Here is a 25510-nt window from a genome sequence, read left to right as displayed (position 1 = left end):
CGCAACCAAAGTGCTCATTATATCCGATCCCGACCTCCCCCAAGAACCCACAGAAAAACACGAATGCTCATTATAGCCCCAAAACCACTTTTCATTTTAATTTTTCCGTCTGCCCAATTTGCGCGGCCGCTGGCAAGGGCATCGGTCATCACGTGCGACTCCACGTGGGAACGCGAGGGCGGAGCAGAATTCAAGCGGATATCGCGTTACAGTTGTAGGGAACAGCAATGCTGGAAATGTTTCCCTCCCCAATGTTTGCGGCCGTCAGCGCCCCTAGAGAAGAGGGCGCAGTTGCTCGGCAGGCAGGATTGAGTTGCGGCGATCTGCAGAGACATGCGGTTATTCAGCCTTAACCCCAGCACTCGGGCGAGGGTCGAAGGCTTTATCACTCCCCCAACCCAGAACACGCAAAAGAATGCTGACAATTCTCAACCTCGCGCGACCGTGTTGAACGAGGCACCTTCCGGGGTTATTTTTGGTCATCAACACCCTTACCCGTTGACGGACCATGGCCTGCTCATCATTGGCCGCCACACACTAGGTGCATTGCCTGAAGCACTGTGAGCACCCAAGGCGCTTAGGCACACGGCCAATTGCCATGATGTGGCGCAGGTTTAAGCGCCCGGTCACCACCTGCTCACTAGCTACTAAAGGGATGGAAAACTGGCCAGGATGGTTCTGTCGATTTTTCCTCGGGACGTTCGTCTCATCGTCTCATTCGGCGTTTCCTGCGTATTTTCCTTACTATTTAGTGTTCAATACTTAGTTATACTCTAGTTACAAGAATGGAAATAGGTTTCGCTGGGCGATGGCTGCATTGGCTGGCCCTTTGTGAGTTACTCCTTGGCTTGCTCAATATTACAGAGCCTCGACTCTAATATCAGAAGGCAACATAATCACTCACGTCCAGCTCACCAAGGCCCAGACAGCTGTGTCGACGCTCTTCGTCCCCGACACTAACACCATCATCTCCATTAATTTGCCCGATGGATCTGATGACATCAACTTCTACCTTTCGGCTCCAGATTGGTATCAATATGCTGCCATTGGATTCGGCGAGTCCATGGCGGACGCGCTGATGCTGCTCATGTATCCGTCGGCCGATCACAGGGGTACTGATTGAATACCTACCTATCAATGGAGCGAAGCCTCATATAGAAATCTCCAGGGCTAATACAGCCAACGCAGGCGTAACCGTCAGCCCACGGCTGAGCATGTAAGAACCCCTAGTTTCCGCGTTCCTAATGATGACTTCTTCCAGTGTCTGACACCAGTCCAGGGGCAACACCGAGCCGGTCTTCTCCCCCGAGATTCGCATCACCCTGCACGAAGGCTCCGCCATCCACGGCTTTGACATGGTGGCCAATGGCACTTGCCACAACTGCCGCGCCCTAGGTCCAGACAAGCCTTCGATTGAGATCACCGCTACCTCACCCATGATGTTCGCCGTCGGGCCCAACTTGGCCTTGAGCTCTGACGACCCGGATGCTCGTATCCGTCGGCACATGGGATACGGTATGTCCTAGTCTAGACTTAACTCCCTTGACACCCCATTTATATATATATATATATATATATTAGCTTCTAAAGCGTCTTCTAATGTCATTTCCCTTTCTCCAGGCCAATTCACAATGGACCTCGTCAAGGCGACCGGCCCTGGCGGCGTGGGCGGCGTGGACGTCCCGCGCAACGCAACCTCGGGCGCGGCGCTGCTTGGCGACGGCGACGGCCTCGTCCGAGACAGTAACAAAGCAGCGACAGCCCATGGCGTCCTATTCGCTATTACCGCGCTAGCCGTAGCGCCGTTTGACACGCTCATTGCCGCCGCGTTTAGGCGCCGGTCCTGGTTACACGGATTTACGGGGAGCGTGTACTTCTTGTTTGTCATTGGGGCCATGGTGCCCGGTGTGCTGGTTAGCCGCGAGCATGTTGCGGTATGTTAACCCTCTACGTCCCCTGTTGTTCCCTACTGGGGTGGTTCGGAGGACTGAGTGCTAATGGCAATCACAGACCCAGCAGTTCCGCACTGGACACCAAGTCCTCGGTCTGCTCACCATCGTTATGGTGGCCTGCATGTTCCTCTGGGGTCTTGGCCTGTCTTTGATCAAGCGCTCAGCCACGAAGCGCGGTCAGGAGCCGCCGGAGAGCACCCGGCTGTTGGGGGGTATTCACAGATGGGCTGGCAGGCTGATTTGGGTGCTTTTGCTGATCAACAATGGACTGTAAGTCTGCCGGGCGCAGAGAGGTTATCGTTGGTGCGAAGTTTCACTGACTCGTGGTGTGATAGGGGTCTGAGATTGTCGGAGCAGCCCACGGTGATGATGCTGGGCTATGCGTCTCTGGTGGGCGCCGTGGTCCTTTTCCTTGGGCCCGTCTACTTTCTCATCTGGAGATGCTCGAAGCGGCGGAAATCTAAGAATGAGAACCAGCATGAGCTTAACACCATTTATGGACCACAATGACCGGCGAACGTTGAGTAAGGGCCGTTCTAAGACGCCGAGTATTTCCGTTTTCAGTTCCGGGCGTTGGATGGTGCTCAGTTTGCGCTTGGGGCTTTTCATTATTTGATCTCACGACTGCATATGTACCTCGCTCACAATCTCGATAATCAACAACTTAAAGTTGCCAAAGAATAAGGGAGTTTTCTGCCAGAATGTTGGCAGGCACAAGCCCGCCATTGGAGCAGAGTGCCCAGTTGTACCACTTATCTTATCGGCCCCATCTTGACACCGCCAAGGCTGAGGCTGCCTTGGCGCCCAGAGTGGTCCGCCGATCCACTGATTCACCACAGGCCCATCCATCATGCCTGCCCCAAGTTCCAACGGCACAACCTATCAAGATTTGACTGGTTAAGGTAACTAGTTCAACGTTATTGGCATATTCCCGGTGTATTGTGATAGTGGGTCTACCGGTAATGGCATGAGAACCTTTGGCTAAATGTTTATTTAACATGATCCAGGTATTGAGAAAATGGAAGAAGTGGGACTCATTTCCGCTGGAAGCCGTGGTTCTCAGGACGGCTTAGCTTAGTTCAGCCCCAAAGACCTGTTTTACAGATTTGCGCAAAACCAGGGTGCTGGGCTCGCTCCAACCTACGTAAGCCCGGGTTTGCCCGTTAATCTTTCGTCTTCGCTCTTTTTAAGGTCCCCATTCCCAAGTTCGAGGTCATCTACAGTACTAACACTCCCGACTTCCTCCTCGTCAGTGATTCCAATGGAACCATGGAGCCCTCTACCACCGATACCGGGTCTTCTCGACCAGCAGACCAGTCGTCTTGTTCGTTGGCCGATTGTGATGTGAGCTAATTAACCAAACCTCTGATATTCTAAAGGCGCTGGCGGACCGGGCAGAAGAGCACGAGACGTACTGACACGATGCTTCTGGTGACATCAGGCGGCCTCTTCTGTAGATTCAGGTATTGGTCTTGCGGATGGATATTATTCACACTGGTATACCTACGAATTCGGACGCCGCTATCTATCACACACATATCAACCCGGTGCAGGTCTGGTTCTATCTAGCGTCTGGCGTATGCCTTGGGCTAAACTGAAACAGGGTACTTTTGCCCAACCGACGAACAGGAAGATTGTAGGCAAGACTTGCAGAGTCATGTCTTTGATCTTCTCTTCCATGGCCGACAATATTTTGCCCCGCTCTCGTCGGCATGTGTTGTCAATGTTCTTGATCTTTGTTCCGGTACAGGGATATGGGCTCTCGACGTAGCTGAGGAGCATCCCAGCTGGAATGTGAGAGGCGTGGATCTGAGACCGTGTCCTCTTATGTGGACCCCACCAAATCTCTTCTTTCAGATCGATGATATGTCAGTGTACCCGTTTGATCTTACCGCTCCCGTTTTGCCATTCCTCCGCTGATCTTAACTTGACGGACAGCTGTCTGCCGTGGACCTTCGGCACAAAGTTCGACTACATTCACACCCGCGCAACCCTGTACATGGGGTGCTGGAGTGATTTCAAGAAAGAGGTCGTCCAGCGCGCATATGACACTCTTCAGCCTGGCGGCTGGTTCGAGAGCCAGGAGGTCGGTTCTCTGGTTGCATCCGATGACGGAACCCTGCCACCACACGGCGGCTTAGCCAGCTGGGTCCAAGACTTCAATACAGCCGGTTCGCTGACGGGCCGGCCCCGTGATGTCGCGGGCAGCATCAGCCAGTGGTACATGGAAGTCGGCTTTGTGGACGTGCGTCATACGACATTCAAATTACCGATTGGACAATGGCCCATGGATCCACGTCAGAAGGAGTTGGGCGCTTGGTGGGCCATGACTCTGGAAACCGCGCTGAGTGGTCTTTCTGTACGGCTGTTTCACGAGGCCTTTGGCCGGGAAACGGCTGAAACTGAGGTAGGATACGTTACAAAAACACCAGATTAAGGAAACTCGAGAAGGAGATACTAACATCGTAGTCACGCAGATCCAGGTGATTAGGGCTACAAGGGACATCCGAAACCGTTCGATTCACGCGTATAGCACGGTGCACGTGGTTTGCGGGCGCAAACCACTGACGGCTAAAACAGGGGAGTCGGACATCGTGGCATCCGAACCAGGCGAAGGCCCGGAGACAAACTCCAGAGGGGACCTAACTCCTATACCATCATCTTCGCGCGAATCTCCGTCGTCATTGCCACTGCCGGAACTATCGTGCTCCAGCTCAACCGCGTGCTCCGGTGCCAGCGTCGCAGAGGACGCGAGCAGCAGTACTGATGAATCAGCCTCTGGCTTTGATGGCAACTGTTGGGAAGTTAGGTGGTTTCAGAAACAGCGGCAGGACTTCATCAACCGAATCATGCGGGGCCTCTGCCAGTTCCTCGACTCCAAGATTGCCGACACGCACAAGACAAAATCCCATGGTGCTACTTCTAGCCCAAGACCGCCGAACGAATGCGGCGAGACCTCAGCCGGACGGGGATCCGGGTCGCGTGAAGAAGACCAAGGACGGGGTAGTGGCACGCCAAGCCACATTGTGGACACGGCCCGGCAGCGGCGAGCAGAATCGCGGGACCAGAGCGGCGATGGCGGAGATGATGTGGATGATGGTGACAACAGAAGACGGAAGCGGCCTCGCACTGAATCATCGGACGAGCCGAGAAGGTTTGCGTGTCCGTACTACAAAAGGAACCCGAAGAGGTACAGTAAATGGACCAGCTGTCCCGGTCCGGGCTGGGACGAGGTCCACCGTGTTAAGTAAGCCCCCACGGTCTGCTGTCCGTCTAACCTCGATGAAAGCGGAACTGACTTTCGTAGGGCACATCTCTATAGGCGCCATGCGTTGCCTCTTCAGTGCCCGAGATGTTGGGAACCTTTCCGCGCAGATTGTGCTTTTCGAGAACACCTACAACAAGACCCACCCTGTACTGTGCAAACTGACCAGAAATTTCTTGACGGATTCACGAAGGAACAAGAGAAGATGCTGCGAAGCAGGAAGAAAGTTCGCCCGGGCATGACCGAAGCAGAAAAGTGGAGGGAGGTCTACAAGATCTTGTTCCCGGATGACGATTTCAACACCATGCCAAGTCCTTGTAAGTATCAGCGTATCTCAGTCAACACTATGGCAACCCAGCTCACTCTAAGTTGCATACCAGACTATGAGAATGTGGACGGTGATGGCAAGGCTCTCGACGCCGTAGGGGGAATGGAGGACTACACCGTTTTCCTCCGTCGAGAGATGCCGGGGCTCGTCCGCCGAGAATTGGAAATGATGTTCCAGAACGAACTCCGAGAGGTAGAAGAGAGCCTGCGTCCACGAATCGAACAGATGATTGTTGGACTCCAGCCACGGCTGTTGAGGATGTTCCAAGAGTCAGCCAACGTGGAGCATGGACAGACCGAGCCAGAGCGACATGAAGCTCATCAAGGAGATGACGCACTACAAGAAGGGTCCCTACTGGATAGCGTCCGGGAACCTGACTTCGATGCTGATCCCTCGTTGTCATATGACTGCCTGGCTGATGTGGAAGAAACATGGGGATGGGGCTGTTTGCCTTCTGACTCAGCTGGCGAGCTCGAGCCGGGGTCTAGTACTTACGATATCAACTTTGAGAAGCTACTAGACACAAGTCTGTTGTATGCCAATGTATTACCATAGTTAAATAAAAAATCTTGTACAAGTGGGGGGGCCCCTGAGCTCAAACTTGATAATTATTAGCCGTTTTACGTATGTGCTGCACCCTCCTCCCTAATCCCCTAGACTCTTTCCCCTCGCATACTCCGAACCGCACAGTCTCGCATGCCCATTCCGGCTTTGCTTACAGTAATCAAACCCTTATACAATTCTCGCAAAGGTTATACTCATGCTCGCGCCCCTCGTCTAGGAACGAATTTGGTTCGTGCATCGGGAACTTGCCTGTAACGCGAATTGAATACAAGTATTTGACATTGGTATCGCCGTCAGATGCGTTGAATCAGCATTTTCGGACGATCAATGGTTTTGCAGTCTCTTCAAGGGTACTATTACGGCACGTTTTTGGGGGTTGCGAGTCCAATTCCAGCCACCGGAAGAACGCCAGCACCCATCCCCCCATTGGCTAGGTCTGTCGTAGCCGGCGTTCGGACGTGTTTGATTATTGTGTACTCTTCTCACACCGATGTGCATTTTCGCCATCCTTTTCTTCTTAACCCCTCTTGCGGTTCTCCTCGGGAGGATACACGACGATCCTATCCAGATCCGCCCCTTTGTAGTCGAATCCGTTCCACAGCCCGCCGACGGTGATTGTATTCTCCCTCCCCTTGTCCAGCGTCAAGAGTAGCGGTGTCGACAGGATAATGCCCTTGTGAGTGTCCCTCTGGAACAGCGTCTCGACCTTGTCCGTGTTGCCGTTGACTACTACGCTCGCAATCCGGCGCAGCTGCCACGACCCGCCGATCCGGTCCGGTGTGCCGCCCGGCTGATCGCCAAATCCCATGTCGTCCGTATTCTGGTAATAAAACGACACCCACTGCGGCTCCCCCGTGCCCACGATGCCCTCGAAGGTGACGGTGCTGTCGTTGCCGTAAATGCCCGTGACGATGACCCCTTTGCTTGCGAAGTTGGCCTCCTGCTTAAACGCGCCACCGGCCGTCTTAGCGTCGGCTGCCAGATACGTCTTGCCCTTGACCGGGAACCATTTCCCCGTCTCCACGTCCAGATCGTACACGTCGTTCCACACCAGGTTGAGCGTCTTCTTGTTGTCGTCGATTTCCATGGGCAGCCAGATGTACCGGCTCTCCCAGAGCGAGTTGGAATCCCATTGGTCGCCGAGGTACAGGTACGTTGTCTTCTTCTTTCCTCTTATCGTCAAGGTGAAGCCCGACTGGGAGTTATACGTCCGCGTGTTAAGCGGGGCCACCATGAACGGCTGCGACCACGGCCCGGCGAGAGAGTCGGCTCGGAAGGCCACGACATTGTTGGGTCGGTAACCCGTCTTGTGGCTCATCAGAGCGTAGTAGCTCTTTTCCGTCTGGACGATGGTGGGGGCCTCGAGATCATATTTGTCGAAACGGTGGATGACTTTGTCGAGCTCTGTCGTGTCATCGTTGTAAGAGGTGAGGTAGACATCTCGGCCTTCCCTGCGATCGCCGTTGGAATATAGCGCATACGATCTCCCGTCCTTGTAGTCGGTAAAAAGGCCAAAGTCTTGTGACCAGTTGCCCATGGGCGCGGTGGCGCTCACAAAGGTGTAGGGACCCGAGATATTCCGAGAACGGGCAAACCCTTGGAGCAGCAGTCCATAGGTCGAGTTGTCGGCGTGCCACCACATCTGCCCCTTATACGTCAGCCTCCGCCACATGGAGCGTCTGAGTGCACATATATAAGGTAGGTATACATACGTGATACTCATTGCTGACATTGCTATATACCACCTTTGGTCGCTGGATAATGTGGGAAGGCGAGATGTATGGGTGGCCTTCAATAGGGGCTGCGCTGGACCGTCAATACACGACGAGTCAAGGGCTGTGATGTGATATGCGACCACAAACCTAGAGCAAGGCCGTGGTACTCCCACGTTGCAAGGTCATCCGAGCTGTAGACTGATACCCCCCCACCTTCGGTCTGACCTTCAACCTTGTACTCGCCGAACAGCCAGAACTTGCCGGTATCCTTGTCAACCGTCACGCAGCCTGCATGGGCATTGACCAGTTTGCCGTCCGTGTCGTGCCATCTGCCGCCCGGGACGATATACTTGGCGGCCGAGAGGCAGGCGTGGAGCACGAAGACCGAGAACTTTAACCAAGACATTCTGAGTTTGTATCAGAGACATTACAACTGACCAGCTCCGGCACGAAAGCCTCGACGTAACGAGGTGAGGGCGGTTATAGAGAGTTTGGGCCGCCTTGTGTGGATAGTATCAAGGTGGGTACCGTTCTTTGATCCGGGCGACTTTACCCCGAGATTTCATCCCCGCATCTCGCTTCCCTCCCACCCTTCTCCACAAAGAGTACCCCCCGATGTGACGCCAAATTATGCCGTTCGGGGCTCATCGCGGATCGAGATGGCGGTAGGACATCATCACAGGCGCGCGGCTGATGCACCATCTCGGCAAGCCTCTCAAAGAGGAAAGCCAGAACTCGTGGCCGGGCAATACTGCCAGCCTTTTCCCAGTGGGCCACTTACATGCAGGTCTCCGTGGCGGGAATTCCGGGATCCTCTTCCCCTTAATAGACGAGCTACCGGCTGGGATGCCAGGTGAGGATTCGGGTTTGCCAAGGGCCAAGGCTGCATCGAAGCGACATCCCGGACAGAGTAGGAAGGGCTACCAGATTTTCCACCAAACCCCACACTCCACGTCTACGAATGCCGGCGATCTGCCCGGTCCGAATGGCCGGGGCAAGGCCCATGTCCCATCTCCCCAAGCAACGACCAGGGCAGACAGGTCAATAGAGGACCGACGCTCTTACCGTTCATTCATCTCGGCCATGGTGAGCGGGAAAGAACAGAGGTGTGCGAGAAGGGGCGGTCCGGGATTCGCGAAGAGGCTAAACTGCTCAATAAGGTCAAAAACAACCGGGTGCGTCCAAGGTAATCAAGACAATTTCCTGTCCCAGTCGTGATGTTCTGGGTCATATCAGTTACTTTGAAACATTGTTGAAGAGGATCGCCTGTAGTGTCAAGGACCTGAAAAGATCAATAAACATGCGGGTTGGGCTCGAGCGGGCGGTAAGTGCCCCGTCTAGCTATCAGGTGAGTTTCATTACAGTAAGTTAGAAAATATCAAGTAAAGAAATGGTACAGGACACATATATAAACCCTCATACCTATCAAAACGAGAGGAAAGGCAAAAACGGCCGGCGGTTTGAGAGACAGGGTAGACTAGACTGGCCAGGCGGCACCCCAACAAACCGGGTCCCTGCAGCCCAGAAATGGTCAAAACAGCATAGTGCAGATTGAGCTCCCCCTGATCAGAGGGACGCTACTTTATACGCAAGGAAAGCTAGACTTGTGTGTCCTGTCTAAGGAGCAATGGCCGAGACAGCCCTAGTACTTACTTCTAGTTAACCTAATTACTGGCCAAGTCGGTTCCGGACGAAGGTAAACGGTCCCTTCCAACAGGGGGCAGACACGGGGTTGGTAGTGGGGGTTGAAATTGCTCTTTCAAGATGTCCTGGGTCAATAATGGAAGCAATGATTTTTATCATGAGAAGATCCTGCTTGCGATGAACTCCTCGGCCCCCACCAGCGACTACCGGTTGGGCGAGCAACCTGAAGCAAGACAGCTTGAGACGTTCTCCAGAGCACAGTTCAGTTCTCTTGCAAAGTCTTCCTTCTTTTGTTTCTGTAATATCCTACGCTTCCTCTTCCGATCCCGGCCATTAGCGGCTATCGAGCGGAGAGATTGGTGACCGCGGAACTCGGCGCGCTCGAAATCCACAACCATGAGACTGCCACTATCGTACAGGATATTGCGTGCCTCCGCGTCACGGTGGAGAACGCGTAATTTGTGCACTGCGTCGAAGGTTGTGGTAACCGCTCTGATGATGTCCGTTTTGTCGGCTTGGTTACCGCAGTCAGACAAAGGCCGTCCAGCCCAGCTGAGAAACATGAAGTGCATATAAACGCCGCCATCGTAATGATACGGCCGAACCAAGTCTATACTGCCAAGACACACGGGGATGTGCTTCCCCTGGATCGCCTGAAGTCGATCGTATATCTTGTTCTCGTGCTGCAGGTACATACGATCGAAACTCTCTATGCCCTTCGCAACGAGTGTATAGCTGTGGGTTGACAGCCGCACTTTGAAGAGTGACCCGCGCGCGCCGGATCGATGGAGTGGCGCGCAGTCCGCATCAGGGCCGCGGTCCGTGGCAAGCTGGTGTCGGATGAGGCGAAGGAACTCGAGTCGGTCGATGTGCTCCTGCCCATGATGGTCGGCATTTGGACAGTTCCTGTCCATTGGCCCGCCATAAGCTAACCCTAGAAGGCATTGCTGGGTGCAGAATGGCCGACTTTGTACGTTCGGCTTCGTTGCTTGGCCCTGCTCCTGCTGCCCGCCTCGGCGCCGTCCTCCTTGCCCCTTCGAGCGCGTCCTAATCAATCTGCTGCCGGTGCCAGATGGATTCGGGGAGGGAGAAGGGGGATCTTCGTCTTCTGGGCGGTTAACATTAGCATCCCGTGGCGGGCGGCAGAAGCGGGTCAAAATTGGCGATCGCTTAAAGCCCTTCCAGCGCTGGGCTTTATAGGGAGAGGCGCGGCGTTTCTTGCGTTTACGATCCGTCTCGGGAATGTTCCTTAAAACATCCTCATACTCGACAGCCCAGATGTCAAGCCTCTCGGCATCGTCGTGCCATGACTCGGGCGGGGGTCTTGCGCGGAGAGCCTGGAGAATGAAAGCAAAGACCTGCGCGTCGTCTACCACGTCTAGATTCGGTATGCATACCGAGAAGTAGACGGTAGAAGGGTCGTCTGGGATGTGTAGAAAAACAAACGCCTCCCCCGTGCACACGTAGCCGTATTGGATACCTTTGCCGATCATATAGGAGAATAGCTGGGTGACGACAACGGCGGCAAGTGCCCTAGCTGTGAAGGCAAAGCCCTAGCCCTCTCTGTTGATCACATCACGGTCCGGCCAGATTTCCGACTCGAGGCCCGTGACGACTTCATCGTCGCTTAGCTTGTGCGGCGCCTTGTATTCATTTCTAGGGGGATATTAGGGGAAAACTTCGGATCAAGTTGTCCCAGCACCTCGCGGTTTGGGGGGGTGGGGGTAGTGGGACAGGGGGTAAGGACCACGACCAACTTTGGCTCAAACCCCCAATCTACAGTAGAAGCGCGTCAGCTAGCTATTGAGGAACATAAGACGCTTGCTGAGAATTGCTTGTTTACTTTAACCGACCACGAATCGATAGAATCGGAACTCTGGCTGCACTTAATCCCCGCCACACGTCGGCCACCGCCACCCATGGTAAAGCGAACCGCTTCGCCCGGATGGTGTGCGGCGTGATTGTCTCTGTGTCATTCGCTCCGTTTGCCCCTACGTTGTAGCCAATGTAACTTTAGCAATTGTACGAGATTCAGAAACGCAGATGCTCAAGACCCACAATCTACAACGCTCGAGCCACAACGGCTTGCACTCGGAAGAATGAGGCTGAATGCCAGAGATTAGGGACAGGGTCCCTCCGGTCAGAAAGCCACACTTACTAGGATGGCGTTCCGGGGACTAGAATTTGCTGAGGACCTATTTTTCTTTCGTGCTATAAGTAAGCCCGCCATGGCTACCTTATTGTTCCTTAGATAGGACAAATGACAATAAATCAATTCAGCACTCTTTCTATTAGCACTTGTTGCAGGCTCAATTGACGAGCGATCTTTGTATATAAAGTGATGTATAGATATCTAAGTTATCGTTTCTGTCTACATCCCTGCGATACTTAGAGGAATTCGTGAAGCTGCTTGAATGTGAAGCCATAGGGTTTGCTGAAGAGAAGAGACTACTATAGACGTCAGTGAAACGGTTCGCAGCATGTCTTCCGGCAGGTAGCGAGAACGCATGATAAGAGGAAACCATCACTCGGAAGAAGACAACGGATTGGAGGGGATGGCAAGTCAGGCGCTTGAGTGTAAGAAAGACGGGAGCTACTGATTTATTTATTTATGGGTTGATTAATTAGCATTCTCATTTCTCATTGTGCAACCTGCATCCCCGCCCAATCCCATGCCCCGGCCGTCTTCTCGTCCATCACAGGCAGGGCGCAACCGAAATACTCTACGCTGTCGGGTAAATTCTCGGCCGGGAACCACTCGGTGGTCCCCAGAAACTCGCTGAGTATCCGTCTCTTGATAGGCTTTCCGGAGTCGGTGCGCGGCAGCTGCTCCCCCTCCTTCAAGACGCGAAGAACAACCGGCAGCATGTACGCGGCTATGACGCCGGCGAGGTCGGCTCGGATCTTTGCCAAATTCACTACTTCTTCCGTGCAGTCGTGTCGGAGTTGGATGACAGCGCCGCAGAGCTGCCTGGCTTCGTGGTAGGGCACCCCAAGAACGCAGGCGTCAGCGACGTAGGGCAGATCCATCAGGCTGGCCTCGACAACCAGCGCAGGGATTTGAAAGAAGCGGAACGATATATCTGTGTCCTATCTGTCAGCGGACTTATCTCCTATGTGATAGTGCATCCCTTGCTCACAGTCAGTAGCGGCTCGGCCGGCGAAAAAATATTCCCCGTCTTTAAGCTCGGCCATGTCGCCCGTCTTGTAGAATCCATCTTTGTCGAAAGCAGCTCTTGTTTTTTCCTCGTCGCCGATGTAGCTATGTCTCCATCAGTGCCCTGCCACCCGGCATTGGGGAAGGAAACTGTCATGACGGCAAACGTACTGGGTAAACATGGCCCGAGTTTTTACCAAGATCTCACCGCAATGTCCCTCAGAGAGCTTCAACTCGTTCCCCGGCAGCGGTGTGCCAATCGAACCCTGGATTGGTATCAGTGAGCCACCAACAAGCTGGCTACCAGAGACAAAATGGCTAGGACAGGCTCACATTCGGTCTCGAAAGCGCCCGGCAGACAGCTCCGCCAGTCTCGGTCGCGCCGTAGATGTTCTCAAACGGCAAACCCGTCAATCTGGTCCAAAACTCGCGCAGCGACGGTTCGATCGGCGCGGACGAGCACCTAATGGCCGACATGCCTTGGAAACCGGCTGCGTACTGCTCTGGCGGACCTCCCTTGGCCAGCACCAAAGTCTTCATCTGCCGCAGCAGCGTTGGCGTGAAGAGCATCTGGGTGGGGCGGTAGCGCATCATGGCGTCCAGCAATTCTTCGGCGCTCGCGTTTGCCTGGAGTATGTGGAGCGTCTTGCCCGATAGGACGGGGCCGATCAGGCCTTGGGTCCCGGCGATCCAGTGGCCGGCACGGTAGGTGAGAACAACGCCGCCCTTGGTTCTGTCGGGGAAGCTGGGATGGGACCGCGGGAGCACGACGCCTTTGGGCCGACCGGTGGTGCCGGACGTGAACAGCAACACGCCGGGGCCGCTTGGATCTAGCTGAGCGTCGCCGATTTCAACTGAAATATTTGTGTGATCTTTGTGGGGCTTCTTCGTGTCGCTGGAAATCGGAGCCCATGAGAGGTTGTCTCCCTGCGCTTCCGCGAACTTGCAGATGCTTTCCGCCTTCTCCTGACAGCCTTCGCCTGCGAAGAGAAACATGGATTTAGACTTGGAAACCATGAAGTGTGCTTCTTCGGGCAGAATCCCGGAAGCTATCGGACACAATCATCAGCTCACTGAACCGCCCCTGGGGCTTGTCGAACACTTGGATGCGTAGATAGAGATGCTTACCGATGGGCATACATGCACCACCCATGGTTCGGATGGCCAAGAAGGCGACGATGAACTCATATCCGCTCCGCACTAGGATGCCGATGTACGGGGAGGAACTTTCCCTCAGAATCCCCCGCTCGTCTAGCATTGACGGCGGTAATGCTGTCCTGGCGCGATGTGCTGTTTGGAGGATGTCCTCGAGTAGCTCAAGGTAGTTCTTCTGAAAGCCGTAAGTGACATCGTGGATGATGGCTTCCGAACTTTTGGCTTGGTGGTGGTGGGATGAGGCGAGAAGTCTAACTAGGATAGGGTCCTGTGGGAGCTTGTGTACCTGTGTTTTCGTCACCGTCGATGGGGTCGCTCTACCTCTGGCTTTTCTCCATGGGAAAACAAATGCTTTGCGGAGGCAAATCAAGCTAGCGCTGATTTCTGCAATCATTCTGACTTCTTGTTGATACTTTGTTTTTACCGTGTATAGTACGCACACCGAGACTTTAACCCGACTCGGGGCTGGAGGTTGTTAGAGACCGTGACGGGAATGTTAAGTATCCGCCAACCCCAACCTCAATGATTGGGTCATTTGGGTCATTGCAGTGATGCCTTTCAGCTCCAGCTAGCAGAGGTTGTGCCAACGAGCCAACACATCGTCAACAGCTCCGCGTCCAATGGGACTTCGTGGCGACAACGATATTGGCAGCTTGGTGTTTTAGAGCGCTGGCCAATTGCGGTGGGGTGACAAGTCGACCGAGCAGACGGCCAAGGAAGATGAGGCAGTGTCTTGGGCCGATTCGATGCCCCGAGACATTCGGAGCCGTGGTCGCCTAGTAGTAGGCCTGGAATTGTTCCGAATTCTCACCGGGTCCCACAACACAACGCCATCGGAGTGTAGATCGTGGAGAATTTGGCCATTTGGACCTCCGCATCGGCGCACCCTATATTCCCCGCGGTCTTTTTTTCTCTTTGGCCGGCGTTATTCTCAGCGATGCAGGCTACGCACACCGCTAGTGCGCGGCTTGTTGCCGAATGACGTGGGTTGACGGACCGTGGACGGCATATCCCGGACCCCATTGCGAGGATCCTGTTGTGGGTTGGATGCATAGCTCCGTACCTTAGGTATAACTATATATTTCCACGAATATGCAGTCGAACCGAATGGCAGCTGGCGACGCTGCAGTTTTTCGTACCATCTCACTCTTCGTTCACATTCTCGCTCTTCTAACTCCATTATGGGCTCCAACGAAGGCGCCAACGGCACCGCGAGCTTCAAAGTGCTCGAGTACTCGGACAAACTCCATGCTGAGCGCCCTGAGGACCTGATCATCGGTGATCATGGATACAAGTACCGCCTAGTGGACGGCCAGGTTATGCCGCCGTACATCACTCCTTCACGGTACGCGCTGTCGAGGACGCTCAGCACGCGGGCATCGGACATCTGCTTCGTCTCGTACCCCAAATCGGGCTCGACGTGGCTGTCGTACATCCTCACGCTGTTAGCGGCGGGCCCCGATGCGTCGGATTCGTCGGGCAAGACACTGTACGGCTCGCTGCATTGGGTCGAGGGCAGCTGGCCGTACCCGCGCAGCGAGGAGGACCTGGAGCGGGCGGAGGCGCCGCGCATCTTCAGGTCGCACATGCCGTACTCGATGGCGCTGGGCGGCGAGCCGGCCAAGAACCCGTGCCGGTACATCTACATCGCGCGCAACCCCAAGGACGTGGCCGCGTCCTATTACCATTTCGAGAGCCGTAAGAGTTGGTCCGGGTACTACGACGGGCCATGGGACCACTGGCTGGACATGTTCGTGGGCGGCCGCGTGCAGCGCGGCGACTGGTTCGACCACGCTCTAGGTTGGTGGGAGCACCGCAACGCCGACAACATCCTCTTCCTCAGATTCGAGGACCTCAAGCTCGACACCCGCGGCCAACTGGAGAAGATTGCCAAGTTTCTGGGCGTCAATGTGAGCGAAAACCAGCTGCGCGAGGTCGAGCACAAGGTTGGCTTCACCCAAATGCAGCAGACCGAGTTCAGCGCACTCAAGGATATCAAGGAACTGAGCAAATTCTTTCGCAAAGGCGAGATAGGGTCGTGGAAGGAGTACTTCACTGTGGCGCAGAGCGAGGCTTTTGATCGGTTGTATAAGGAGCGGGTGGGCGATTCTGGGATGGAGTTTCAATTTGAGTGAAGGAGAAACACGAGGTTTAAGGTTGACTAAAACCTATCTTACCTAGGTAGTGGTCTTGATAGAGACCTCACCTTGGGAGACACCTCGGTCATTCACATATCTGAAGCTGCCGACGGCTTCTTTCGTTCCATCCTCAAATTTGAGTAAAAAAGAAAAAAAAATTACTCGGGCCCTTGAAGCATTCACCGACCTCGGCAGAGCCAAATCGTCTCAAGGTCGCAGCCAGCAAAATTGTGATTCCTGTAATGCTCGAACTTGTAGATCATCTTCCAGGCCCTGCAGTCTCATATGCAAGGCTCCATCCATATGGAACATGGCGATGTTGAAGTGGCGCACTTCATGCCGGTAACCACCCGCGTACTGTACCTGGGGGGGCCGCGGCTCTGTGTCTTGTTTCTTCCACCAGAAGATGGCCGAGAAGGTGTATACGTTATGGAATAGTCCCGCATTCCACCCGTGTCCTTTCGCAGGCTTTCGAACTCGCTCGCAATTGTTTGTAGGTGAGACGAGAATGCTCCGCGCCTATCTTCCCGCGTTGCTTGCTCGACCCCTTGACCGGATCCGCGGAATTTTTGGGATTCGCAGATATCATAGATGGGATCGTTTTCGGTCGAGATGTAACTTTGTTGACTACTAGTAGGTACTAACTCCACGTTGTCTAGGCCGTGTTTGAGGCTCGCGATCCAAGGAGCCGAAGTGGCCGTGGCTGTCACGGGTCAGTCGATAACCCTCCACTTCTGGAGAGGGGTTCGTTGGTACACAGGAATCCCCCAATGACGGATATGATTTGCCAGGTACTGATTCGCCTCCACCCCCTTTGTAGGCCTCACCGCGGGTTACGGACCGATCATCATCTCATCCGCTGCACTAGACTCTTTGTTTATTGGGTAGAGGTTATACTGTTGGTCCTGATGCACTTGAGGGGGCTATCAGCATACGGTGCGAGAACCTGGCTGCTCCGGATATGGTGAAGAATTCATATTTCGCTTGGGTAACATTGGTGGGTACGGTGAATTTAAATCCCGGGCATGGGGGGGAGGGCTTCGTGCGTCGCACGAGGGGTGAGAACTCCTCCCCTTCTGATGCGTGTTGTCACACATGCTGGACGGTGAGTAAGGTGCCTTTCTTTATTTAGCCCTCGCGGTCCAATACTACTGGTCCTAGTACTAGTAACCTACAACAATACTTTGGTGATCAAGTATTCGGGAGCTTGAAGCATCAGCTTCTGCAACAGGCAACCACCCATTGCAGGCTTTGGAGCAACTTGTCTACAGTTCAAGAATGCCTACTGCAGGAGCGGCCACATTGAGAATACCGGGCGAGTCCTTGGAACGGTTATTAGCGGGTGCTGCTGCGTATATTGCACGACCTGCACCGAACTCGAGAAGGTGATCACGATCTCACGCTCACACATAGTTACAAAGCCCAAGCCTATATCACAAGTGTTATAGAGAGGTACTGTACTAGCAGCGCCTTGCCCCTCTTGCCCGTAGCCTAGGTTTTGGCATGCCTCGGGTCTAGATAGGATTTACCGTCATTGCTAGGTCTTACATTCCGTTGCATCACACACGGTCACGAGCGAGACTATTGCATGGCTATGAATCCTTTGTTGGCTACGAGTACGAATTCGAACTAATGGAGCCTCTAGGCATGGATCTCGACTGACGTGAGATGACCATACAATAGCGTTGGCCTCTTAAGGATCGTTGATGTCCACCCGAGAAAATGCATTGTTAAGCCCCCCGCCGTGAGGTTTGGCACAACAAAGCGATTGATCAGAGCGACACTTGATTGGTTTCGCTTTAGGACCACATTGATAACCGGGCCATTCCCTCCAGCATGTGCAATTTCAAGTCATAGTGGCTGGAGCACTCGAGTTAAACCCAGGATGCATACGAAACGGCTCCCAAAGACCCTACAACTTAGTAAACTTCGCCCTTTCTGGTAATGGCGGATCGATAGTGTGGCCCTGTTGGTTTCATCCGAACGACCGAATGATCGGGATCGGAAATTGCAATACATGTAGGGCTCAGTACCCCTGCGCACCCACGTTTTCCGCATCCCACGCTACAACTCTGTACCACGCAGATGGGCCCGCGAGGAAGTCAAACCAGGTTCTCGGCGTCCCTGTGGATGCCATCCCCGGTCAAAGCTCTTCCAACTGTGCCGCACCACATGATTCTTTGCACAGGTGCAGCCAACCATCCCGGGATCCCATGGTCGAAGACACCTGCTAGGATTTAGTACCATCACATTGGTACTAATGCTGACGTCGCATCCCCGTCCTCCCGGAACCATCGGCGCGAGCAAGCGAAGAGACGTCAGATTTACGAGCGTGCATCTAGTCATGGTTGGCTACCGACATGACCTTATACAAGGATTGTGAGGAGACCGGGATCATTGCTCTGTCAGCCTCCCATGACGGCTCTGGAAGACTGCATGGCATCATGGACCGCATGACCAACGCGTCGGGAGCACAACTCAACGGGAGGAGCATCTCTAAGCGTGCGCGGAATGCTGTAGAAGTAGAACGTAAATGTATATAACTCCTGTTGCAAGCCCGCATTGAGCTTCAGATCCGTCTTCACCATCATCCGGCCTCATCTCGTCACCGAAGCAGCTCCTTCCCAGAGACTGTGGAATGAAGCTCAACGCTATCCTTTTCACCTCCCTGTGGGCTTCGGGGTTCTCCCGGGTGGTTGTCAGACAGGATGCCACCTCGACCTCTGCGCTGCCTGCTCCATCTGAGACCATCGTAACGAGGTATATCGTTGAGGTTCAAGACGTAAGTTCGGGCCTGCCCATGATAATTATTGATCATCGAATCTCGCGTTGCCCCTTTGCCGAGTATCATTCCGCACACCCGATATATCGTTTTCACAGATCTCAACACTAACGCCTAGCCGGATTACTAGCCTTCCACGGTCGATGCCGTTGAGCAAGCTGTCACACAAGCCGATCCGTCTCTAGTTATTGTGAGGAAATGGACCGACAAGCTGCTTCCCGGCCTTTGCATCGATTCTGCCCTTTCACTCACTTCTGTTTCCCGGATTGATGGTGTCCAAAATGTCTGGAAATCCCAGATCATCGAACGCCCCGCGCCACCCGGCCCGCTTGATAACAACGACAGCACTGCGCCTGGTCTAAAAGTCCGGCGTGCGAAGTCACCTTACTCGGCCGTATCCGCAATAATGCGACGGCAGGGCGGAAATGGCACGGTATACCAGGCCGATAACTACTCCGAAGCTCTGCATCGGATGACCGGTGTGGCCCAGCTCCACCAGGAGGGTATCCTAGGTGCGGGCGTAAAAGTAGCCGTTGTGGATGATGGTGTCTACTACAATCATGAGCTGGTGAGTTGGCATACACCTCTGCCCCTGTCCAATAATTGCCCGAGTGGCTCGTCTGACTAGTACCTACTACTCAACAGCTCGGTGGCGGCTTCGGTCCGGGCTTCAAGGTCATCGGTGGGTGGGACTTTTCCAGCCCCAATAATCCTGGGGAGGGAGACAGCGATCCGGCGCCAGATATCAATCCCTTTGGTTTAATGGGCCATGGCACCCATGTAGCGGGCATTCTCGCTGGGAAGAACGAGTGGTTCACCGGCGTAGCGCCAAATGCCAGCATCCTAGCCTACAAGATGTTCGGCGGGACGACATCAGAGACGGCAACATACATTGATGCATGGAAGCGTGCGTTTGATGATGGTGTAAGTGCTTCCCCCCCTTTTGCATGGGCTGCTCCGGGCAACGTCTTACAGCAAATGCTTAGGCCGACATCATCACCATGAGCATTGGTTCTCCGGGGCCGTGGATTGACAATCCTCTGGGTGTCCTCGCTGCCCGTTTGGTTGAGAACGGTGTAGTTGTTGTCGTGTCCATGGGAAACGACGGCGATCAGGGTCCCTTTTACGGCAATGAAATGGCCAGCGGACTCAGTGAGCTAGCCGTTGCCTCAGTCGAAGCCGACGTCAAGGCAGGCGATCCGATTACCTTCACCTTCACGCTGGACGGACAATCCAGCACCGCTGACGTTGGTCACGTTGCGCCGGGACGATACTCGGTCCGATACCGCCCTGCTCCGACAGAGAACGGCAACTGGGACTTTTTGGCCAATTCCATGGAACCCTATGCGGCCATCTGGGGCGAAGCCGTAACCGTTATTTCAGCTGGAGATGCTTGCAGCAGCGTCAGCCCCATTGCGAATCCTGACCAGACCGTTGTCCTGGTCGCTCAATCGGGATGTCCCATTGACCAGAAGGCCGCCAATCTCGCCGCTGTGAACGCCAGATACGTCCTATTCCGCGGGGACGGCATCCAAGGTCTCTGGATTCCCGATACCCTCTTTTCCGGCGCCGAGCCCGCGGTCGGGTACGGCATCATTGAGAAGGAGGCTGGAGATGCTATCATCTCTGTTCTCAGCGCGGGAGGGCAAGTGACTGCCACCTTTAACAACAATGTGGACGGCTTCGTCGTTCCAGCCAAGCATCCCCGCGGCCGTCTCGCAAACTTCTTCAGCAGCTGGGGTGGTACCTACGAGCTCTACTTGAAGCCTGACATTGGTGCGCCTGGCGGCGAAATCTATAGCGCGCTTGTTACCACGGATCCCAATCCCCCGTTTGCCATTTCGCCGACCGGTTGGCAGGTGTTCAACGGCACCTCCATGGCAGCGCCCTATATTGCCGGCGTTGCTGCCCTGTATATCAGCAAGCACGGCGGAAGAAGCGTCCACGGGCCGGGCGTTGCCAAGTTGGTTATGGATCGTATCCGATCATCAGGCGATCACGTTGCCTGGGGACTGGAACCATGGCAGGACGACCCCGCCAACCCCAACCCCGTTCCAGAGGGCACAGTCGCCCCTGTCATGCACGTAGGAACAGGCCTTGTGAATGCTGTCAAGGCGGTCAACTACCAGACCCGTCTCACCTTTGACAACATCGCCCTGAACGATACTGCCAACTTCCGTGCTACCCACAACATCGTCATCACCAACACGGGCTCTCAACCACTCACCTACACCTTCAGCCACGATATCCAGCGTGGCATCGAGGCGCGGTCTGAGAATAGGGAGCTGGTTGCTCCATATACGGAGCTCAAAACCATCGAGTTGACGCCTGGCGTCACCTTCCCGTCGGGTCAGTTCGCTGTTGGCGCTGGTCAATCAAGAACCGCCACGTGAGTACTACTTATTGCACCCAATATGCAGCAGCCAAGGTAGCCTTTTTGTTTTGGTTAACAGGAGCGTCCAGGATCACCTTCACGCCTCCCTCGTACCCTGACCCGTCCAAGTGGCCGATATACAATGGCCGCATCATCATCACAAGCAGCAACGGAGAGGAGCTCGCCGTTCCATATATGGGTATATACCTTTTTTTTTCTCCTCCCTGTAGGCCTCAGACGCATAGTATCAGATTATCTAACGCCCGTTCCTCCTGCTTAGGGGCCGCTTTCGATCTCAAGCAAGAAGTTGGCAGTGTGTTTGCCGGTAACATTACTTCGTCGGGCGGCCCGGTGCTAGGCGAAGGATTCGTGATGCGGTGGCCCGGCGTGACCGGCGATGATGCAGTTTCCAGTGTCAGCATCTCATTTGAGCTGAAGTGGGGGACCAAGTTTCTTCGTATGGATGTAAGTTTGCGCTTGGCCATGTGTGAGAATTATGCCCCAACAGTCCTGGCTAATGCCCAACTAGATCTTCCAGGAAGGCTGGCAAGAGTCCGATTGGACCTGGCCCCCTGAGAACTCGCCTGGGTACGCTGCAACAGCAGCCGTGACCACTTCAAACCTGCCCCCCGGCACTATCAACGTCAGACGCTCGCCGAGCTGGAACGCTTCGTCATTGCTGGGTATCAACTGGTCCGGCGCGGTTGAAGCTGGAAGTATCCAGCCTGGTCAGACATATCAGTGAGTCCCCTTCACCCCGTCATAAGTACGCCTTGGGCTTGCTGCAGGTACTGACTGTTGGCTACCTTGCTTGATTAGTGTTCGCTTTGCCGCTCTTCGCCCATTCGGCGACCCGGCTGTTGCATCGGACTGGTCTTTCTGGCAAACGCCTCCTATGACTGTTCTGAACGTCTAGAGGTTATTGCTAGTATATCATTGAAGTGGTGTGCCTTGGCCTTTGCCGGCTTACTGCTGTCCGGCCGGTTACTATACACTAGGCTTTCTTTTTTTCCGTTTTATCTTTCCTTACTCCTCGCCCTTCAGTCCCTCGCAGCCGAATGATATAACGTATAAACGGGATGGGATTCGAGCTTCTGAGATGTCTGTTAGCTTTGATGCGGCGGTGGTTGCTATCAGCCTACTTAAGTCGCGATAATCAACTAGGAGACGTGAATTTAGGTGTTTCAAAAAAGCTGTTGAACTAAGCCTCTCGTGCCGTGGCAACAAGCACTGGATGTGTAAAAAGGGATCCGTTGTGTTAACCATTCCGTTCCCTTCGTGCAATTCGTAGAGCACTCGGTATAATTAGAGACCGCGGCGTGCGGCATTGCTGAGCTTGTGGTCCCGGAAGCCGTTTTCCGGCGGTATCATGTCATATTGCCATTACTAGGGAAACCCTTTCTTGACCCAAAATCTAAAAATGTTTCCATACGGTAATTTTCGATAGTTTGGCAGCGGTCCGGTGTTCGTGCGTTTTGTAGTCCGCCCCCCCCCCCCCCGCGGTTCGTAACGCTTCCTTACATGATTGACACAGGAAGATGCTCATCAAGCGTAAGGATATTACTATCGACGCTAGCTAGACCCAGCTACACCTTGATTTGAAGAGGACATGAAGTTTAGAAGTGAAGAAGTCACCCATGCACCCATCTGATACCAAGATTCTTGTATTCGAGTGGCCTCAAGTACAGATCCTCCGGTGCCTGTCACCATCTCTCCCAACAACATAAGTTAGCTCAGACACTCTTCCGATCCCTCAACACATGAGAAGGCGTCGAGCACAGCCCCTAGACATCAAACCAACCCCAGATATCACTGCCATCAACAGGGCGGCAGGTGCGTCTACCGCATTACTTGCAAGTGCACTGGCAGTTCTTCTTCTTGCAAGTTCCGCAGGAACCGCATAACACGATTTCGAGAATGACGTTCTGCCGGATCTATTAGCATATGCCGTGCCTCGTCTACATGAGTGGGCGATTGAAGCTGGGAATAGGCAGTTTCTTACATTCGCATCCTTAGTAACGGTGCAAGTGTTGACTAGCTCGGCTGGGGTGTTGAGGGTGTAGGCCATTGCGTTGCGTGTTTGGTATGAATTGTTGATACAAGGGAGACCGGGTAGTCTAACTTGTGTTGAGGAACGTACTTGTTGGCCTCGGGAGAATCTGGAACTACTAATACGAGAGGCCGGAGAGGAGCATGGATGAAACGATGTACATCTCTATACCAGAGCCTCGTCGTAGACACCATCATGTCGTGGAGAGCGCGAATAAAGAAACTGCCGGTCAGCTTTCAGCATTTTGACCCGTCTCTCGTAATATTGTACTCGTCCCCTGAGGCCAATAGACGTAGCCAGAATTGCACTTCAGCCTCGTCTCAAGGACGTAGGGTAGCAACTGTCAGGCACACTATGTGCTACCGTCAGCGATGGAAGACACCGAACGTGCAAATGAAGGTCCTTCCGGTCAGCTTACAGCATTTTGATACGTCTCTCGCAATATTGTACTTCAGAATTGCATCGTTAATCCGTCCCACCCTAGCCTGCCTCGCTTTACCTGGTTTCGCCCCCACATCTGAGTTTTCTCATCCTTTTCTTCTCTTCCACGAAGATAGACACAATGCATCACCAGTTTGCCGTCGCCTCCAACAATAGGAGTTGCGACCACAATATCTAATATGATCTGGAACTACAAGAAAGCTTACATAACCGTTAGTTTAAATCGGAATGACAGAATTTGACGGAATTCCTTAGCAGCTGTGGCCTACTCAGGAACCGGTACTGTACAATTAAGCTTGGTTAAACAAATCATGGATTGATGGAAATGCAGCGGATTGGAAAATCAGTGTGGTTGAAATGGTCCAAATGCATAGTAGGCCAAACAAAAAAAGATTGAATGTGGGGAGTGCCGGGGTTCTCAAGACTTGCTTGGGGTGGCTCTAACAGGATTTGAGAATCGGTTTTGAGGGGTTTGGGGTTCTTGGACTCTTGTCGATTTAAAGCGCCGTAACAAGGCCCGCTGCTAGTTGTCAGTAATACAAACACATGCCCCGCGATTCTTTAACATCCCACCGCGCGATCGTGCTTTGAATCTTTTCTTCTCCTTCTTCTTCTTCTTCTTCTTCTTCTTCTTCTTCTTCTTCTTTTCCTTCCTCGTAGCGAGATTACTATAGCAATAGTGAGGATTTCCAGAAGATTTGGTGGCGTCTGCATCTTTATCTCCGGCAGCATCTGCAACTGTGCAGGTTGGTCGGCCTGTCCTGAGGACTTAGCTTCTAGGCTGACATTGGGGCTCGTCCGGTTGTCCTCTGGATTATCATAATTGCCGATGTACATGAATTGGACCAGTCTCCTCACAATGCTGGGCTGGAAGTTATCCATCACGATAGAATTGGTCTCGGTCTCCTAAGTCCACGGTAAACAATGTAGGATTTCTGAATCGGTTACGCCACACGTAGTAATAGGGCACACCTTGAACCCCCCCTGAACGGCTGCTTTGATGGGAGCGTACTGCGTGCAGACGACGGCTTAGTCTCGGCATATACTGTAGGCCAATTGTTATCACTATCGTTGAGGGAACGCATGTGCATAAGATCCCAGGTGGATGGCTCAAGATCCTGCCACCTGCCTTCGATATCTTTCTGCAGGAAACACATATTGGCAGGAATGCTAAGATGGGTTAGGACGACTATCCAGCGGGGTAGGACAGTATAGCTCACAATCCGGGGTGGATATAGTTTAGGTCAACGCCAACATTGATTCCACCGGGATGATTGGCCGATTATGGAGGTCTCGACCCCATGGCCAGCGGCATAACAAGCCCGAGTGATTATTCCGGCCCTGCTCCCGTTCATGCGGACAGCTACTTTAGTTTATTACGAAGGATCCAACGCACACCGGGCAGCGAGGAAGGAGGGACTCGCAAGAAACCCTCACGTCTGGATACATAGCCGATTGTATAGTCATCTTCATGCCGTTGCTCTCTGGACTCCTTCATGGATATCAAGTCCTTCGTTCTGAGCCTTCCTAGGCTGGCGCCAGGGCGGCTATCCCTCCAATGGCGGCCTCCCATGATGTGGCCGTGTGACAAGGAGTCTACAGCGCCAATGGCGCTTAAGTTGAGAGGTTGAGAACGCAAATAAAATGGCCATTTCGGGCCGAGATGCGGGCCACCTGATCGGGCTGGGCGTCTCGACCTGGTGCTGCCTAACGCCCTTCACCTGAAAGCAAGAAGCCCCCGCCCCAAAATCCCTGCAAGAGGGACTCGACGATTCTCGCTCCAGAGGCTGAACCCCTCGGATTTTCGACCAAGACGAAGCCGAGTCAAAGCCATGTCTGCCGTAGGCTCAGCGCTATGCGGCCCTTGTGCTGCAATCCCCTTGGATTACATCCAGCGAGGCGGGGACGTCCACCCCCACCGAAAACGCTGGCCACTGGGCAAGCT

The 25510-nt window shown here is 53.8% G+C and overlaps 7 protein-coding genes across 7 annotated transcripts; 4 read left to right on the top strand and 3 right to left on the bottom strand.

The window, feature by feature from the left end:
• Positions 1-785: 785 nt before the first annotated feature.
• On the top strand, positions 786-2462 carry MFIFM68171_08860 (DOMON domain-containing protein; the record flags this gene model as incomplete). The annotated part of the gene is made up of 7 exons (XM_071064279.1): positions 786-831; positions 888-1112; positions 1189-1216; positions 1280-1515; positions 1621-1934; positions 2011-2222; positions 2288-2462. The coding sequence occupies 7 exons, from the start codon at positions 786-788 to the stop codon at positions 2460-2462; spliced, it is 1236 nt and encodes a 411-aa protein (XP_070920380.1).
• A 759-nt stretch (positions 2463-3221) lies between these two features.
• On the top strand, positions 3222-6100 carry OMA1_2 (metalloendopeptidase; the record flags this gene model as incomplete). The annotated part of the gene is made up of 7 exons (XM_071064278.1): positions 3222-3296; positions 3394-3505; positions 3556-3820; positions 3891-4359; positions 4430-5199; positions 5260-5534; positions 5598-6100. 7 exons carry the CDS (start codon positions 3222-3224, stop codon positions 6098-6100), a joined length of 2469 nt encoding a protein of 822 aa, XP_070920379.1.
• Positions 6101-6626: 526 nt separating this feature from the next.
• On the bottom strand, positions 6627-8230 carry MFIFM68171_08858 (uncharacterized protein; the record flags this gene model as incomplete). The annotated part of the gene is made up of 3 exons (XM_071064277.1): positions 6627-7751; positions 7822-7910; positions 7972-8230. The coding sequence occupies 3 exons, from the start codon at positions 8228-8230 to the stop codon at positions 6627-6629; spliced, it is 1473 nt and encodes a 490-aa protein (XP_070920378.1).
• Positions 8231-9671: 1441 nt separating this feature from the next.
• MFIFM68171_08857 (uncharacterized protein) lies at positions 9672-10961 on the bottom strand (the record flags this gene model as incomplete). Its single annotated transcript, XM_071064276.1, has 1 exon — positions 9672-10961. The coding sequence occupies one exon, from the start codon at positions 10959-10961 to the stop codon at positions 9672-9674; it is 1290 nt and encodes a 429-aa protein (XP_070920377.1).
• Positions 10962-12108: 1147 nt separating this feature from the next.
• Positions 12109-14174, bottom strand: MFIFM68171_08856 (uncharacterized protein; the record flags this gene model as incomplete). The annotated part of the gene is made up of 5 exons (XM_071064275.1): positions 12109-12551; positions 12609-12730; positions 12797-12891; positions 12959-13674; positions 13754-14174. The coding sequence occupies 5 exons, from the start codon at positions 14172-14174 to the stop codon at positions 12109-12111; spliced, it is 1797 nt and encodes a 598-aa protein (XP_070920376.1).
• A 787-nt stretch (positions 14175-14961) lies between these two features.
• On the top strand, positions 14962-15915 carry MFIFM68171_08855 (uncharacterized protein; the record flags this gene model as incomplete). The annotated part of the gene is made up of 1 exon (XM_071064274.1): positions 14962-15915. One exon carries the CDS (start codon positions 14962-14964, stop codon positions 15913-15915), a length of 954 nt encoding a protein of 317 aa, XP_070920375.1.
• A 2641-nt stretch (positions 15916-18556) lies between these two features.
• Positions 18557-21990, top strand: MFIFM68171_08854 (uncharacterized protein; the record flags this gene model as incomplete). Its single annotated transcript, XM_071064273.1, has 8 exons — positions 18557-18700; positions 18831-19268; positions 19346-19624; positions 19687-21089; positions 21164-21273; positions 21355-21539; positions 21604-21815; positions 21894-21990. 8 exons carry the CDS (start codon positions 18557-18559, stop codon positions 21988-21990), a joined length of 2868 nt encoding a protein of 955 aa, XP_070920374.1.
• Positions 21991-25510: the final 3520 nt, after the last annotated feature.

The sequence above is a fragment of the Madurella fahalii genome, assembly GCF_045866475.1.
Source record: "Madurella fahalii IFM 68171 DNA, scaffold_5, whole genome shotgun sequence".
Taxonomy (NCBI): domain Eukaryota; kingdom Fungi; phylum Ascomycota; class Sordariomycetes; order Sordariales; genus Madurella; species Madurella fahalii.
This window is presented reverse-complemented; position numbering and strand designations above follow the sequence as displayed.